This window comes from Rhopalosiphum padi, chromosome 3 (genome assembly GCF_020882245.1).
Source record: "Rhopalosiphum padi isolate XX-2018 chromosome 3, ASM2088224v1, whole genome shotgun sequence".
Classification (NCBI taxonomy): Eukaryota; Metazoa; Arthropoda; class Insecta; order Hemiptera; family Aphididae; genus Rhopalosiphum; species Rhopalosiphum padi.
Window position 1 is genome coordinate 19,958,392 of NC_083599.1, and position 17,286 is coordinate 19,975,677.

At 30.7% G+C, this 17,286-nt stretch overlaps 2 protein-coding genes and 1 non-coding gene across 3 annotated transcripts; all 3 read left to right on the forward strand.

Moving 5' to 3' along the window:
• Positions 1 to 157: 157 nt before the first annotated feature.
• Positions 158 to 13,089, forward strand: LOC132924872 (WD repeat-containing protein on Y chromosome). The gene is made up of 7 exons (XM_060989312.1): positions 158 to 223; positions 2,323 to 2,877; positions 3,799 to 5,127; positions 5,434 to 6,364; positions 8,169 to 8,556; positions 12,458 to 12,636; positions 13,034 to 13,089. The coding sequence occupies exons 1-7, from the start codon at positions 158 to 160 to the stop codon at positions 13,087 to 13,089; spliced, it is 3,504 nt and encodes a 1,167-aa protein (XP_060845295.1).
• On the forward strand, positions 7,712 to 7,832 carry LOC132928095 (5S ribosomal RNA). Its single transcript, XR_009661972.1, has one exon. It is a non-coding gene; the product is annotated as a 5S ribosomal RNA (ribosomal RNA).
• LOC132927180 (7SK snRNA methylphosphate capping enzyme-like) lies at positions 12,324 to 15,124 on the forward strand. The gene is made up of 5 exons (XM_060991659.1): positions 12,324 to 12,636; positions 13,034 to 13,287; positions 13,918 to 14,317; positions 14,386 to 14,604; positions 14,673 to 15,124. The coding sequence occupies exons 2-5, from the start codon at positions 13,148 to 13,150 to the stop codon at positions 14,898 to 14,900; spliced, it is 987 nt and encodes a 328-aa protein (XP_060847642.1). The 5' UTR covers positions 12,324 to 12,636; positions 13,034 to 13,147; the 3' UTR covers positions 14,901 to 15,124.
• The last annotated feature ends 2,162 nt before the right edge of the window (positions 15,125 to 17,286 follow it).

The following is a 17,286-nucleotide window of genomic DNA, read 5'->3' on the forward strand; positions in this document are numbered from 1 at the left end:
TGGTTAAGGTTTAATTTAATTTATATTGTACGTAACGTCTTAAAAAACTAATAATTTGTTTATTTAATATAATATATTAATATAACTTCTTATTATTTCCTTATAAAAATACTAATTTTTCAAAAGTAATATCTGATAATTTACTCCTGGTAGGATTATGAATAAATCCGGCCAGGGAAAACATACGCTCAACTGGTGCTTAAAACATAGTCAAACAGCCGCGGTTGGTAGATAGGTGAGTAAAAATATTGCTACAAAATTAATTTTTGAAAGTATCGCATTAATGTATCGAGTATTTATCGATAAAATTATTTAATGAAATACCCGATATACATTGACTAAAAATATATCGCGTTACTCGATACTTGATACTTCATTATATTGTATTGAGATACAAGATATTGCCCAACCCTAACAACAACAATAATAATTCTACATAGTTCGAATATTTTTATCATTTAGAATATTTCCATGATTTTCCAGTAAATCTAAATAATCATGAACTCATGTTATTTAAAAAAAAACATGGTATCTGCGTTATAAATCATCGAATTGTAGCAACCATCGAAAAAATATAAACAATACAATAGTCAATAATACATAATAACAATGCAATTATAAATATCTGTAAATTTTATGTAACATACATAATTTATTAAATATATTTACCGACTTAATTGTGTAGTAGATATATAAATGACTAAATTTAACTGTTGGTTATGTAACAAGTAATTTATTTTAAAACGATCGAAAATATAATTAACTATGTTTTTGTTGAATTATTTTACAATTAATTAGTGATAGGCGCTACTTTATTGTACTTCTACCTGTATAGTATGATATTATGGATTAGTGTTCCTTTGTCTTACTACAATGCTAAAAATCTTTTAGGAGCAGGCATTATATTAATAAATGTTTTTTTTTACATCTCATATTCTGGGACATTTTAAAACAAAATTTATAAATGCGTATAAATAAAATGCTAAGCAACCATTAAAAATATAGGTCCCTATATATTTTTGATTTTTGCATAATTGATATTTGTTAATTATAACGTTTGAAAGTATGTATATTTAATTATTTAAATTTAATATAGCCTAGAATTTGAAGTCTGTATACGTTTTAGTTTAACAAGAAAATATATAATGGTAAGATATTTATTTATTTGGTATGAGTATATGACAGGACAGGACAGGACGAATATTAAATTACCACGCATACAAAGTAGGTACAAATTAAAGTTAGGGCGCTGTATTTACATTTCGAACGTAGCGACCGGTTGCGGAAGGATATGTCGTAATTTGCATTTGAATATAAGTAGACTTATTACAATTATGTAAGTTTCGAATTTTCAATAACAGTTTCAAGTAGAATAAAGGATAGAAAATAGCAAAATATACCTACTAGTATAATAGTACGCTCATTCATACCATAATTTAAATAATATAAGTTACAATTATCATATTAATTATTTTACCATGACGAAAGGTAATATAAAATATTTTTAATAACAGGTTGACGTTTAATTTTAATTGGGATTTTTCAAAATATGACGACAATTCATTACATATTTTGAGCTCACAAAAACATAAACGGTTGTTTGAGCAATTTTTTTGTTAAAAATGGTTTTAGTTTTTGAAACGAGTGAAACAATTGTGGCATAAGTAACTTTAAAATGTTCCAAATGCGAACAACCAGCACGGATATAAATTGATTCTTGTAATCTTTTTTTTATCGGATTTCGTAATTGTGTAGGTGTCTACACAGTATAAAGGAGATAAACATTAAGTTGTATTCGTTTTTAATTAGTGTTACTAAAACAATCAAAATATACACAATTTATATGTGTAAGTTGTGTTATATGTATTCTTTTTGTTTATTGTAACTTTTTTAATTCCATGACAACTAACTCGGGTATTTTAATGGCCTGATTTCAACACAAATTATCCCTTTACATCGTTCCCTCATTAAATTAACTTTGCCAATAGCGTAAATGCACTTCTCAACAAATGTAAAAAGGTAAAAATGTATCCTTATAAATAGGTCTAATATTAATTCGAAACTTACGCATCAATTTTTTTGAAATCCATTTTTCTCTACTTAATAATTTATAAACCAAAATTCCACCATATTAATTAATATGTAGTCTATAAATTGATTTTTTGTTTAAGATAATATGAAGATTTAGTCTAAATATTTAATACATTTCTTAAAATTATTTTTATTAATTCATTGTTACTTGTTTAAGACGTTTTTGAGTTTATTGTATTTTACATTTAAAATGAGTACCTCAAATTGAATTAATGTTATTATTACCTCAAGGATATTAGTGATGACGAAAGCGATGCAAACATAGAAGATTTTAAAGGAAAGAAAATATATTTAAATAATTTGATAAGACATGTAAACGAGACGCTGTTGACTGATATTCGACAAAGCTTTCTGAACTATATTAAAGGGAATGTAAAAGAAAACCAATTGCGTGATATTTTGAAACCATACAATATAATTTTGTCGGATAAAAATTTCCACGCATTTTTCTCTAAAATAGATATTAAAAAAGAAGGCACCGTCAATTTTTTACAATTCGTTACTTATTTAGCGACAGAATTTGAAATAAAGCGTATATATAATGAATTTGTATCAAACGCTGAAACTGAATTATCAAAATTCACCCCCAAATTACTACCGAACAAATTGATCGAATACGGAGAAGAAGGCATAATTCGATACGTAGATATAACGTTCTTACCGAATAAAATAAAACAACCTCAAAAAGAACTCGATGAACCTGAATACATAGCAATCAGTCAATCGGGGAAAATTGTTCGTTATACATCAGAAATGGAATGGAAAGCTACATACCAAGTCGTTTCGGTAATTTAATAAATTCAATGTTATACAAATATATAAACGAAAATTATAGACAGTATATGTAACTGCTTAAAAACCGAGATACGAAAATGTACAGCTAACATATGAATTAAGAGCTCGTTTACCTATAATCACCCAATAAATCGTTATTATTTTAGATTGCCACAAATAAAAACATAATTATTAGTTTTAATAATTATTATTAAAATCTGTACCTAACTTAACTAATATTACTGTCTATAAAATTGAACGCAATGTACTATGTAAGGGGACTAATAATATTTAATAACATCCTTCTGAAAATATCGTAAAACAGTAAAAATAAATTCATAGTATAATCAGATAATAATATCTTAAAATAAATCAAAAATGTCGTTGAGTATAGTAAAATTCATAACAATATAATATAAATAAACGTTTTAAGTGCCCACAAAAAATGTCTTTAAATTATAACAAAATAATTATTAGCATTGTTATTTTAAATAATTTCGTCTAAATTCTAACTTCAAAGATATTTAAACAAGAATTGTACTTATGTATTTTTAATATTTTTATACAAATATAAAGACAACTTCTTATGTAGGATCACGTGTTAAATTTTTAAGAACTTTGACCAACCGAATAAATTTTACTACATTTTAATAGAAAGAAAAATGAAATTTTTTCATGTCTATAAATAGCTCTAAGAAGTAAGAGTTAAACAATTTTGAAAATGTTATTATATAATTAAAATTATAAAAATTTGTTGAAAATTTTAAATAGCTATGGTTATTTTTTTTGGAAATACAAAAAAATATTAAAAACTGCATGAGCAAAAATAACAATTTACGGATTTTGTAAAAATTTCCCGTCGTAAAAACACCGTTTTATGTAATTAAAATTCGCACGACAAACATTATATAATAATTAATAATCACGATACAGGACATGCCGCCGACCAGGGCCAGAGGTTTGGTGGCGATGCCGGAGTTCAGCGTCGTTTGCCTGTCGCTCATGTGCGGCGATCTGATGTTCTACGACATGTCTTCCGACCAGTTCAAGCTGTGTTTGGAAGTCAATCTGGGGTATTGCGTGTTGAGCACCTGTCTCGTACACGAGTACGTGTTCAACAAACGCCAGAAGACCGGCTCGTCGAAAATCGCGATCGGCGACGAGGACGGCACCGTGTTCGTGCTCGAGTTCTTATCGTCCGACGAGTGGAACCCGTTCAAGGACAAGTCGAGCAAAATCAACCAGACACGGCCGTTGTATATCGAATCTCTGGTGGAACAGACGTCGGCCGAGCCGCCCACCACTAAGCCGTCCGCCAAGTGTCCGCCGTTGATCCGCGGGTACCTCTACGAACAGCTGCACAACGCGCGGGTCGAGCAGATCGCGTTCTACAACGCCGGCAACTCGTTCGCGTCCGTGTCGCAGTCGCATCGCCATTCGATGGCCCAATATCACTTTCAACGAAAAGAAAGGCCAGTTTACACGTCCAACGCCGAGGGGTTCACCTGCTTGTGCGCGGTCCACGACACGCACCTGGCCGCCGGCAGCCTGGACCGGTCCATCAGGGCGTGGGACATCAAGGCCGACCGGGCGGCGGGCCCCGTGGACTGCACCACGCTGACGGGCCACGACTGGGGCGTGATGCGCGTCTCGTACAATCCGGCCAACGGATACCTGTACTCGGTGTCCACGGAGTGCATAGTCAAGGTGTGGGACCTGCTCCGGGCCGCGTGCCTGTTGACGTTCGACGGGTTGACGGTGGCTGCGGCACCGGAAAAAAAACAGTTTTGGCCGTTCGTCGTGATGCACTTCAACTGGCGCAGCCAGGCCATCGTATGCGTGGCCAACGATTACAAGTCGTTCATGGTGGTCGAGTGTTCCAAACCGACGGTCGACGACCGCGAGCTGTCGGGGCTACACGACGACAAGTCGCACGAAACGCCCGTCGTCAAGACCTTGTACAACGCGCTGTTTCGGGTGTTGATATCCACGTCCGCCGCAGACTCGTCCATATCCGTGTGGAACATGAGCAACGGCGACGTGATCATCAAATGGTCGATGGCGCACACCGAGGAGGTGTACTGCGAGGTCCTGCCGGTCGAGATCACCGCTGCCAACTTCGACCCGTCCGGCGGTCTGCTCGTCACCGCCGCGGTGAACGGCAGCGTTCACATGTGGGACCCCAACACCGGTGTGTGCTTGAACCGACTGCGGACCCCGTCCGGCGGCCGGATATCCGAAGTCTTCTGGCTGCCCAATAAGGTGTATATTATTATGACATATCGCAGTGAAATAAATGTTACACGGCCTATATGTGTGTTTCAAAAGTTAGATTTATTTTTTTGGTCGTTGTTATTATATCGGTGAACGGCTTGCGAGAGAAAGAGAGTAGATTTTTCCAAATGACCTCTACTCCTCCAAACGTGTGGTACCGACTTTACTAATAAATAATACCGAAATCGCAGTAATTATCACCGCTTACATATTTTTCAAACAATGTAAATAATAAAAAAATTGTGATTAGCCGCGATTATTTTACGTAATTTTGTTCGCATTCCATGACCACAGATATTGGTGACCGGTTTTGATCATCGGGTGACCGAATTCAACGACCCACTGTTACTGTCCAAAGGAAAAGTGTGGCTGTCCAACCACAACGAGCCGGTATTGAGCGCGTCCGTCAAGCTACCATCGTTATTCGTGACCACGACGCAGGCGGGCGTGATGGGTTTTTGGCGGCTAGAGACGGGACAGCTGACCAAAAAATACAAGGCCCGTATGAGACCGGACACCCGGAAGAATAAGAACTCGAACTTGTCGTCGACGAGCAAGAGCCAGATGACATCAACGATAGCGAGCAAGAGCCAGATTAGTTCCTTGTTCCTCGTTGGCAGCCGTATAATAGGGGACAATGGTGAAGTAGAAACCAGGGAGGAAAAGCTTAAGAGGTTGGATATCAAGCACACGCCCCGTGAGCATTACGCGGCAGTTGCCACACACTTCCTGCGGGCCCGGCCAGAAGACTCGAACGTCGGAACCCTACTCGTGGCCACACGTAATGGCGTGGTACAGATATGGTGCACGTACAAAGTTCCAAAGTACATAAGCCAGTTCGTGGCCATACATATCGTGGATGATTATGTCACGTCGATGGCTTCGGACCCAAAAAGCGAATACTTGATCACGAGCTTTGAAAGCGGCTACATCAAGACGTGGTCGGTGACCAACTTTGGACAGCCAAGACACACGATCTACGACGTGAACATGCCATCGCTTAGGTCACGTTTTCCGTTCCTGATAATTGCATTCTTCATGGGTCGAGCCGAGCGTGCCGCCTCGAAGAACATGGCTGGCCCGCTGTTGGTCAGTACGTACAGGGCACACTTGCAGCGCATTAATCACATCGATTTCATCGAAAAAATGGAGCTAATAATTAGTAGCAGTGTGGACAAGATGATTCGCATCTGGACGTTGGCCGGTCATTACGTAGGAACTTTGGGTAAATGCACCATCGCGGTTAGTTATACGATATGATAACTACTGTAACGTGACCCGGAGTGGGACAAGTTAATTATTAGATATCCAAAGACTGTTGTTAAACCAATATATATAATAATATGTACTGTGGCTGGGGTATGGTCAGTGTCGGTCTGGCTCATGACTGGGCCCCTGGTTAACTAATTTCAAATGGGCCCCCTACAAACTTAATTTCAACTTAAACAAAAAAAAATTTAACTGTCATTTAATAAAATATTTATACTATTTTATACATAATTAATAAAATTAGGTCGTTTTTTTCAACGCCTTTGTCAATATAGATCTATTTTTATCCCGTAGAGTAGTAAGCTAAATTATACTGCATTTATCCTTATCACCAGACCACAATAATACCATGTATCTATGTTCAATTTTTACATATTTATTAGAGTTGTACCCGGTTATAATTTTAAACACGTACATATTTTTTATCACGTTTACGATTGGCTAGGGGCCCTTAATATTGAAAAATATCGAAGGGCCCCCGGCGATCGCCGGGTAGCCGGGTGGGCCAGACTGACACTGGGTATGATATACATATAAACATAATAGAATATAATATATAAAATCATATATTTATTTAAATAACAAGAACTCTATTTCAGTTAGGATTACATTTTATTCTCTACTAACGACTTATAACCAATAATAGATATACACGAGTTACGAGTATATACTCACACACTGCACAGTATGTTGTATAAGTTTTTTATTAGTAAGTGGGTGTATTGTTTACTTGTATAATTGAAAATAGTTTTAAATTAGTTTAAATTTTTTGAAAATTATATAATGTATAGAAAATACAGTGATTTATAAATATAACAATATAATAACAAAAATCGTTTGAGCCGTTTGAGGATAAATCATCATTTTACTATTGATTTTTCGATATCGTGAAAAACCGTATGCGAAACGAATTAATTTAATAAATTATAAAAAAAAAGTATTTAAAATTGATCTCGAATAAAATGGACTATAAAATATAAATAATAGCTTTAAGTTTAAATGTTTTGAAAATGTCATTGTGCTTAAATAATACAATAACAGACCTACGTAAGTGTTTCAAGTCTTTATACAAATAATATTCAAACACTCACCAAAAATAATTATGACTTATACACAGTGTACAAGTAGATACATTGAATTTCTTGAATTCTAAAAATATCCTTGTATTTAATTTTCAAGACTAAGTAGATACCTACTGGCTACTACTTACCTATAACCTATATGACTATATGAACACTTTTTATGCCTATTATAAGACTATACGAAACTGTATCTAGATCCACTCGGACAAACTTTGACTTTCGCCAACGACCATACCACGTTGAATACACCAGTTCTCGTCCGATCACTGAAGTTAAGCAACGTCGGGCGTAGTTAGTACACTTGGACGGGTGACCGCTTGGGAACACTACGTGCCGTTGGCATTCTTTTTCCACGTTTTTTTTTGTAGGTCTTTTGATAATATTTAAAAATATCCATTTTTAGTTCATTCATTTTAAATTATTACTTTTGCTAAAATATTTATTATAATCAATACTCTTAATTTTGACAGAATATCTCGACAATTAAATATTTAGTATTAGTGGTCATTGATTAATTAATTAAATGTATTGACTAATAAATCGTTAATTATTATATGACGATATTTATCATAATTTTTAAAAAGTTTTTCATAATAGAATGATATGGTATGCTTTTTTAAAAGTTATATCCCAGGTATATAAATATTAAATAAATAAATGATTATATAAAATTTTTAGGAATGACATGGTCACACCTACCAAAAGTCCGCCCGGTTAATGTTACACAATTTAAGATACCTCTGGAAATCAGACGGCAAGCGTCATTCACTACAACTAAAATTTTGAAGGACGGCGTTAATGCAAGTTTACGATCACCAGCAGTATCGGACAAAATAGAATTGTTGAGACAACAACGTGTTACACAAGATAAAAAAGGCAAGAGGAAACTACACAACAAAAAATGCCCAGATCTACCTCTACACGACACACATAAGGGATTTTTAAGAACCAAAACTACATCGATCACACGCCCAGTAGTAATAAAGATAGACGAATCAAAGCCTAGAATAAAGATTCATAAGCATGTTCCTTTGTACGATCTTGATATTATCCCTGTAATACAAAAGTTGGAGAAAACAAAAGAGGAATCCACTCGTAGAAAAAAATTAATTGCTTTCAAATAATAATTAATACATTTAATTTTTTTTATATATTTAATAATAAATGTATATATTAATGTACGCCAAACAGAGTTTAAAAAAAATATTTCTACATAATAAAATCATTATTAAATAAAGTAATTAAAAATAATGTATAAGTATTACCATATGATTGTTATTACTTGAATATGTTCAAGTTTAGTTAGTTTGAAAACTCTGAAAATTAAGATTAAATATTATTATGTAATATGTTGTATAACATTTTTATAAAAGGTTAGGTTTGGACGTTAGGTACTTATTGTATGTATAGTGAAGTGAATAAAAATGTAATTGTGCCAAATAAGTGTGAAGTGCATTGTGCAAGGCAGTGAGACATATATTATTATTATGTTGAAATTCGAAATAAAAACAATAAAGTATATAAATATATATTACTTAAAATAAGAAAAGTAGGTATCGTACATGATTTTAAATTTATATAGGTACCTGCGGAAATAATTAGTGATAAAAGTTTTCATTATAAGAGATTTTTTAAATGCATTTTTCATATTTACATATCCATTTTATCGCTGAAATTTATATAATTATTATGAATCTAAAATTTCTGATACTTATTATTAAAATTTAAATCAAAATAATTTATTTACAAATCTACAATTAACAATCTATAGGTATTTGAAATAAGTATATTTTATTCTAATGTAAAACCATCAACCAATAAACCTAAAATAAATTATTATAGAAATTAGAAATTAAAAGATATTATTTTAATTTCATTTAGTATAAATAATCTTGAATAGTTTTGAAAAAATTGAATCATGTTTAATTTAATATATTGTTTCAAATAACTATAAAAAATAATTTTTTTTCAAATGGTTATAACTGCGCGAGTATATTATAATGTATTAATATATCAAGATATAGGTATATATATTATACTGGAATTTGATCGTTTTTCAATATGTTTCTTTTTTTGTAATTCAAAAATGAATTACGTAACTTTAAATTTTTACTAAATATTTATACAAAAATGTTCTATGAATGAAAATATTTCTAGTTTTTATTCTCATTATAGACATTTGAAAATTTCGATTTAATTTGATTTAAGTATGGTGCAATTTTTTTAATATCAAAAATTGAATACAACATTTCTCATAAATTTTTGTTTGCAAATTGCAATAATTACAAAGTTCAATTTTTTATATGATTCATCAAAATCACAAATCTGCTAACTATTTTTTAGTTAAAATTGTATAATTCAATACCTTTTTAACACAAAAATCCTCTTCATTAATTGTTGAGGACTTTGTTTTGATTTTAATGAAAATTGATAATTTATAAAAACAATTAAAATAATTAAATACCGTTCTGTTGTGTCCATAAGTATCGAATGTTAATCATTTCATAATGGATGTGTTTCATTTTAATTCAATGATTTATTTATACATGAAAAACGAATTTACGTGCAGACTGTCAGCCTACTCAGCTTACATTGTTACTAAGTACAATATATACATTTCATATGTTTTTTGGTATTACACTATTGAAGTTATTTATTTTACTATATTTTTATTAAAGCGGAAAGTTGATTTAATTTTTGCAGAAAACATTGCATTTATAAATAATATGATAAATATTTATTGATTTTTATAATTTATATTTATACAATATTATATATTATTATTATTAACTTAACTTTCAATACAACCTTAAAACAATGTTATAAGTTATAAAGTTCATGATATATAAATAAATCTAAATATTTTGAAAGTTGCATTGCTATAGTAAAATTCATAATATAGGTACCTATATAAATAAGTTTTAACTCTTTTAAGTCACTGCGAATAATGTTTATGAATCAAAACAAAATAATTCATGGATTAAAATTTCAAGTATGTAATTTAATCCAAAACTCAAATTTAAATTTCTATAAAAAAAAAAATTATAAATAATATATATTTTTAGATATTTTGGTTTCAATCTGAATCACTATGAACAAGTACAACCTTGTATTCAATTTTTAAGTCTTGAAATAAATATAAAAATAAATCTCAGCTATAAAAAAATTACATTTTATAAATTATTATAGAAATTATCGAGAAAAGTACTGAAAAATGAAAATATAATTTATCAATATTTTCAATATATATTGCAATCTATCAATGGCATGTTACAAGTACTGAGGCCTCCAAAGTCCCAATTTTGACGTACCTACCCGTAGGACTTCAGGGCCCATTTGTGTACACTGTAAAAGTGTAAAATAATAATATTTATAACGATTAATGACTCTTGATATCTAATATAAGCCCGATGATTGGCCGCAAGCCCGGATTAAGGGGCCCCGGGCCCCTGGCGAATAGTACTTTTTTTATTAAATCAGAAATATTTGGATATAATCATAATAGTATATTTCGTATATCAAAAAACATGTACAATTATTTATACAAATAACATTTTTATTTTTGTATTTAAAAAAGAAAAAAATAAATTTATAAATATAAATTTTTTTTGTCTGAAATATTTTGTAAGTCACCAATATTTCGATTATGGTTATGGCTGTTATGAGCCCCAAAAATTGTTTGGCCACGGGCCCAAAATTATTTTAATCTTAATCCTGGCTTGAGTGGCCGTGTGGCAGATGTGTATAGGTAATAGGTACTCAAAAAGTCGAAACTCAAACCCAAGTTAAGTGAGCCTTAGACGGCCCCTCCCCCCAAGTGCAAAATCGTCATAAGCATTGCCTTGTGCAATATGCATACCTACGGTGCATCGGTGCTCGTGTGGTTTGCAACTACTCGTACTTGGAAGCGGTGGCGCAAAAACGTATTGCGTATTCGGGCTATTCGACGACCGTACTGTAAAAAAATAACCTGCAGATAAAAAAAAATCGTAAATCGTTATTTGTAATCCACGATCGTATAAAAGACGATCGTCGGCGGTGCTAAGAAGCCCGGAGCAACCTGTTGTAATGGATCGCGCCGGCAGCAGCAGCACTGCGGGAAATGCCGGTACCGACCAACAGTTGACAGTTAAAATAGTTATATAATTATATTATATTAAAATATTCAATATAATATCACGAACGACACGAACTATGAACTAAGAAGTTACTAAGTTACTAAGTTAGTTATATCGTTATGAATGTTATTAACAGGGCTCGGGACTTAAAGAATTTGCTTAGGTATTTGTATGGATTGGCTTAAAATGTAGCAGAGTGCTGTGGAAGTGTACCCATGTCATGTTAAAATGCGTTCAATTATAAAATTTGAAAGTACTTTTTTTGTTGCTTTTTTCAACGATTTTTTAAAAATATGCTTATTTCCAGTTTTTCTACTTTTTATGATTTTTTTAGAAAAGTCCTCGGAAAATCTATAAACAATAAGGCAAAATGTCTCGAAAGTGAATAAGATAATACTTTATCATGCAAAAAGAAAGTTTTTTTTTATTAAATATTTTTGTTCAAATTTAAGTATTTAAATCTAAATGCTTATTTGAGTGCTTATAATGATGTTTTTAAGTGCTTTTTTAAACGCTTACCTATTTTAAAGGTTTTTGTGCTATAAGTCCAGAGCCCTGGTTATGAATTATGATATAACGATATAAATATCATAAAACTATATACGTAAGTATTTATAGTGATATCGAACTGTGCCACCTCCACAGATACAGTGTTTTATATCTGTAGCTACCTCCGAACTACAGATTGATACTGTTTTTATCATCAATTGATAACAATGCCGGTTTTGCGTCACACGAAAACACGTTTTTGTGCGCATTTTGATTATTTTATCCGTCGTTTATGCTAGATTAGGTCTCGATAGTCGATCCTATCCTTAACGACTGCGAGAACTTATTGATTACACGCAGTGCTGAACTGCTGAGTTTTGTCATGAAAGCCGGATCAGTGGATACTGATCACCACCAGAACAAACACAAAAGCTGTTTGACATGCAAAGTAACGGGTTCGGTTACTTTTTTGATGGTTGCTGCTTATTTTTATTCCAAATGCAAACACGTTAAACCCGTGTATTACTTAGGAACTCCAAGTATGTATAACTCTGTCATTATTACTGTATTTAGCACGGAGGTTCCCAACCTTTTTTGACTTGTGGTACCCTTAGTTATTTTCTAAAAATCCGGAGGCACCCTATCACCTATACTTTATACTGAATACACAATAGTAATATATCATGTAGTATTTATATTTTGTAACTTCGGTTTATTCAGCCCAGTAGGTTTTATACTATCATCTGTTTTATTACTCGCATTGCTATTTTTTTCATAAAAAATATATTTCAATTAATTGTGCGGCATCCTGGTTGGGAACTTCAGATTTAGTATGTATGTGGCAAGATTGGTGATAAAAATTGTTAATGTTTTCATATCGTAATGTTACTTATATTATTATTAGCAATGTATCAGGCTTATAATTTTGGTTTACAGGTGTTATATATTTAGCTGTGGCTAGAGCATTTGATTTGAAACCTTTCAATAATTAACATTGTATACCAACAACAACTTTTATATTATTTTATAATATAAGTCAGTCCAATCATTATGCAGCCCTCATTATCAGAAAAACATTCTGAACATCTGCCAGTTGTTAAGATTTCAGCTAAACCGATACAAAAAGTGAATAAAAACAAGCCCAAGTTTAAAGAAAACAATTTGTTGTTTAAGTATGGAAATTATAACAGGTAAAATAACATGTTATTTATAAAATCTAAAATTAATTACCCTTTATCACCATATATTGTACTTAGAAAAAAGATATTCTTAGAGTAAAAACTCTTTAAACACTTTGAATGGGTCAAAGGACTGTTTCTTTCAATCTTTCATTGTTGGGTATGATCTAAAATCTATATAAACTGATATGACACTACAACATTAAAATATACTATTATATTATTATTAATTATTTTTAACTAATTTAATTTGTAGAAGTCAAGAACATATTCTGATTCAATTATTGTACTCTTAGAATAAATATTGCTTTTCTAATTTTGAACAAAAAAATAATAAAATAATTTTATAGATTATAAAAATCATTATTAAGAACACTATAATTGAATTCTTACAAAATAAAAGAGTTATTTACATGCTGAAATTTTGTAATGAGGTATCATTGCAATGTGCATAATGTATTGTTTAATTTATAGTTAGTCTAGTGTCTACATAAATATTATTTCAAATAAATCTGTAACATTTAGAAACAATTTGTACTTGTCCAACCTTGGTTTTTAATTTGAATGCATTATTAAATATAAATATTCCACAACATAATACTTTCATAAAAACTTTGTAATGCATATTATTATTTTTTATAGATATTATGGTTATCGTAATCCAGATGATAAAGACGATAGGCTAAAAGTTTTAGCTGAACATATGGATTTATTTTATAACAAGGACGTGTTAGACATAGGTTGTAATATTGGTCATGTGACATTCAGCGTTGCAAGAGATTTTGGTGCAAAATCAGTTGTAGGAATGGATATTGATCGTAAGCTAATAAATATTGCACGCAAAAATGTACAATATTACACCAACGATATGGTACAGTCTCCAAATTACCATTTTAAAGATTGTACTTCAAGGAGTCTTAATGATACAAACTGTGATAAAATTGAATCATTTCCTATGTCATTACCTATGCTGTATGGTCCTATTAATTTAGCTGAAATGGCAGTATCTAAAAAATTTCCCAACAATGTCTCTTTTGTACAGGTTAGTAAAGCATAAAATGTGTGATAATTCTACAAATGTAAGCTTATAACAAAGGCAATATGTTACAGGGAAATTATGTATTAGAATCTGATCTCTTACTATCATTGGAAACGTGTAAGTTCGACGTTATTCTCTGTTTAAGCATTACCAAATGGCTTCACTTGAACTGGGGTGATGACGGTTTAAAACGAGCTTTCAAACGTATGTACGCACAGTTGCGACCTGGTGGAATACTTGTGGTAGAGCCTCAGCCGTGGAAATCGTATGGTCGTAGAAAAACATTAACGGTAAATATGACGATAATGTTATTAAACAAGTAGAATATTTATTGACTTTATTTAATGCATAATTTTAGGAAACCATTTGGCGAAATTACAAAAACATTCAACTGAAACCTCCAATGTTTACAGACTATCTGTTGAACGAAGTTGGTTTTGCTAACTGTGAAACTCTTACCATCCCTCATAATCCATCTAAAGGGTTTCAGCGTCCGCTCAAATTGTATAGAAAATCTAACATATTAGTAACTAAAAACAAACCAAAGTGTACGATAGTTCAACCAAATGAAACCCAAAAATCATAAACATGCTATTGAAATAAATACTCACTTAATTTGTTTTAGGCTTTTGGCATATTTTTAATCTATATTTGATTGCAATTTAACAACTGGACCATGTGTAAATTGACGTTTATTACCTACTAAGTTGTTATTTAATATTTTCATATCTCTTAATATTTAATACTATCCTAAAAGTTATATTAATTGTACAGTTTGCAAGATGAATAAATATTTTTTATTGCTAAAAATATATTGTTTATTTTTTCCATTTTTTTGGATGAAAGCATTTGATTATACTTTGTTCACTTACATAAATGACAAAAATAAAATATTGCCATTTGTTTTTACTCTTTACACATAACTTTTTTTGCACCAATTTTTGAATTTATCATACAAAGTATCATAGTTCTTATATACATATATATTTATATAAGATGCATTACAACATTTGTAGTACATATTGATAACTGAGTATACACGTTACAAATAGTTTATTATTCATAGTCGATAATTAAAATTTTAAATTGTTGCATGTAATCAACAACTTAAATAATCTGAAAACAGTATATGTTGTATACAATGTACTTAGTCGTACTATAATGTTGATTATTATATTCATATAGCAAAAGTATTTTTTAAATCTGATAAAAAATAATCAAATATTTGAGTTTTTATCGAGTGGCGTGACCGCTACCATTCTTCTTTAAATTGGCGGTCTAATAGTGGAGATGCACCATTAATTTTTATATTATATTTGGACTTGATTAACTTTCACAATAGCTCTATTTTTTGAGTGTAAGCTCCAGTATTTAGGTCCACAAAATTGTCAGTATGATTTATAGTACAACACTATATAAAACCTACAAAACTCAATTATTTGATGATTTTTTATCAAATTTAAAAAATAATTTTGCTAGTCGGTAAATCACTCATTGGACTGGCCCCAAAACAATTAAATTGATAAGTTATAAACTTTTAATTTCACTAATAGGTGTTGATTAGTTGGTCAGTATTCTAGTTCTGAAATTTTAAATATTGAGAAATACTAACTACTGCAGTAGCTGTAACTCTTCTCGTTGTTTAAGTATTGTATAATAAAGGCAATTCATTTTAATAAATTTCACATTTACATTATTCGAATAAATATTTGTATGCTTTGATAAACATCATAGTTGTCTGTGTCGCAGTATACATAGTACAGTAAATACTGTACTAATTTGTATGTGTGCGACAGTATTTTATATGACATATGTTACCTAAGTGTACATTGTAAGGAAACATAGTAAGGTATATAACAGTACATAAAAACACTTGATATTAACATTCAATGATGATAAATTTAATTAGGCTAGATGCCTAGATACTTACTGTTACAAAAAACATTAAACAAATATATGCAAAAATGATGAAATATGCTCTTCCAAAAAAATCAAAAAACATAAAATTAACATGTGTTTGTTACTCTTTCTTCGTCCTTCTTCTGTTTTAAGCTTGCCTTTGATCAAAACAAAAATCGCAATTGTAAATATATAATATTGTATTAATGATTAAATAATTATTAAAATTTTACAGTTTTTCCCAAATGAATAATCACATAGTGTACCTATCTAAAATTTTTCGAGTATTTTTGAAATGAAATGAGCAACTGTTGTTCAACAATACATTTTTGTAACCTTAAAAACGAATTTCAAATAATAAATATTATATATTATGTAAAAATAAACTTAAAATACCTATAAATATAACAAAATATTATGCTCATAGACATAGAGAAAAAAGATCAAAATAAAAAAAATTGCCTTAAATTCATTTAGTATCTATTACGAAACAAACTTAACTATATTTTGAATGATTATTGAAAAACATGTAAGCAAACTCCTATAAGATCCTAGCCCTAATGAATATTTAAGGTACCTATTTATGAATATATTCTACCACATTTACAAGGTAGATGGCTTATTAAAAAATCTGATAAAAAGCTGGTTTGTTTGATTAAAAAAACATTAAATTAAAAAAAAAGTGACCAAGTAAATAGCACTATGCTGTACACTAGAGTTAGTAAGCGTCGAGTGGGTCCTGTGATGAATGCATTTAATTTGAATTCAATGATTTATCAATATCATTGTATACCAAAAACAATAATTCTGAGCGGAGACTGATGTATACATAATTGATAACATATCTTACAAATTTAGATTATATAAACATGTTTGTAGTTTGTCCAGCTATAAACAACAACTGCAATACATCATAATATTATATAAATAAATAAGCTAATTTGTATTATAATTTTAAAGTTATGTTTATAATTTAATAGTTAATTCATAAATTGGCATAATGACATAACATGTCAATATAATACAAATTAGTTACAGATGGTCTATCAGCCATCATATCATTATATAACATA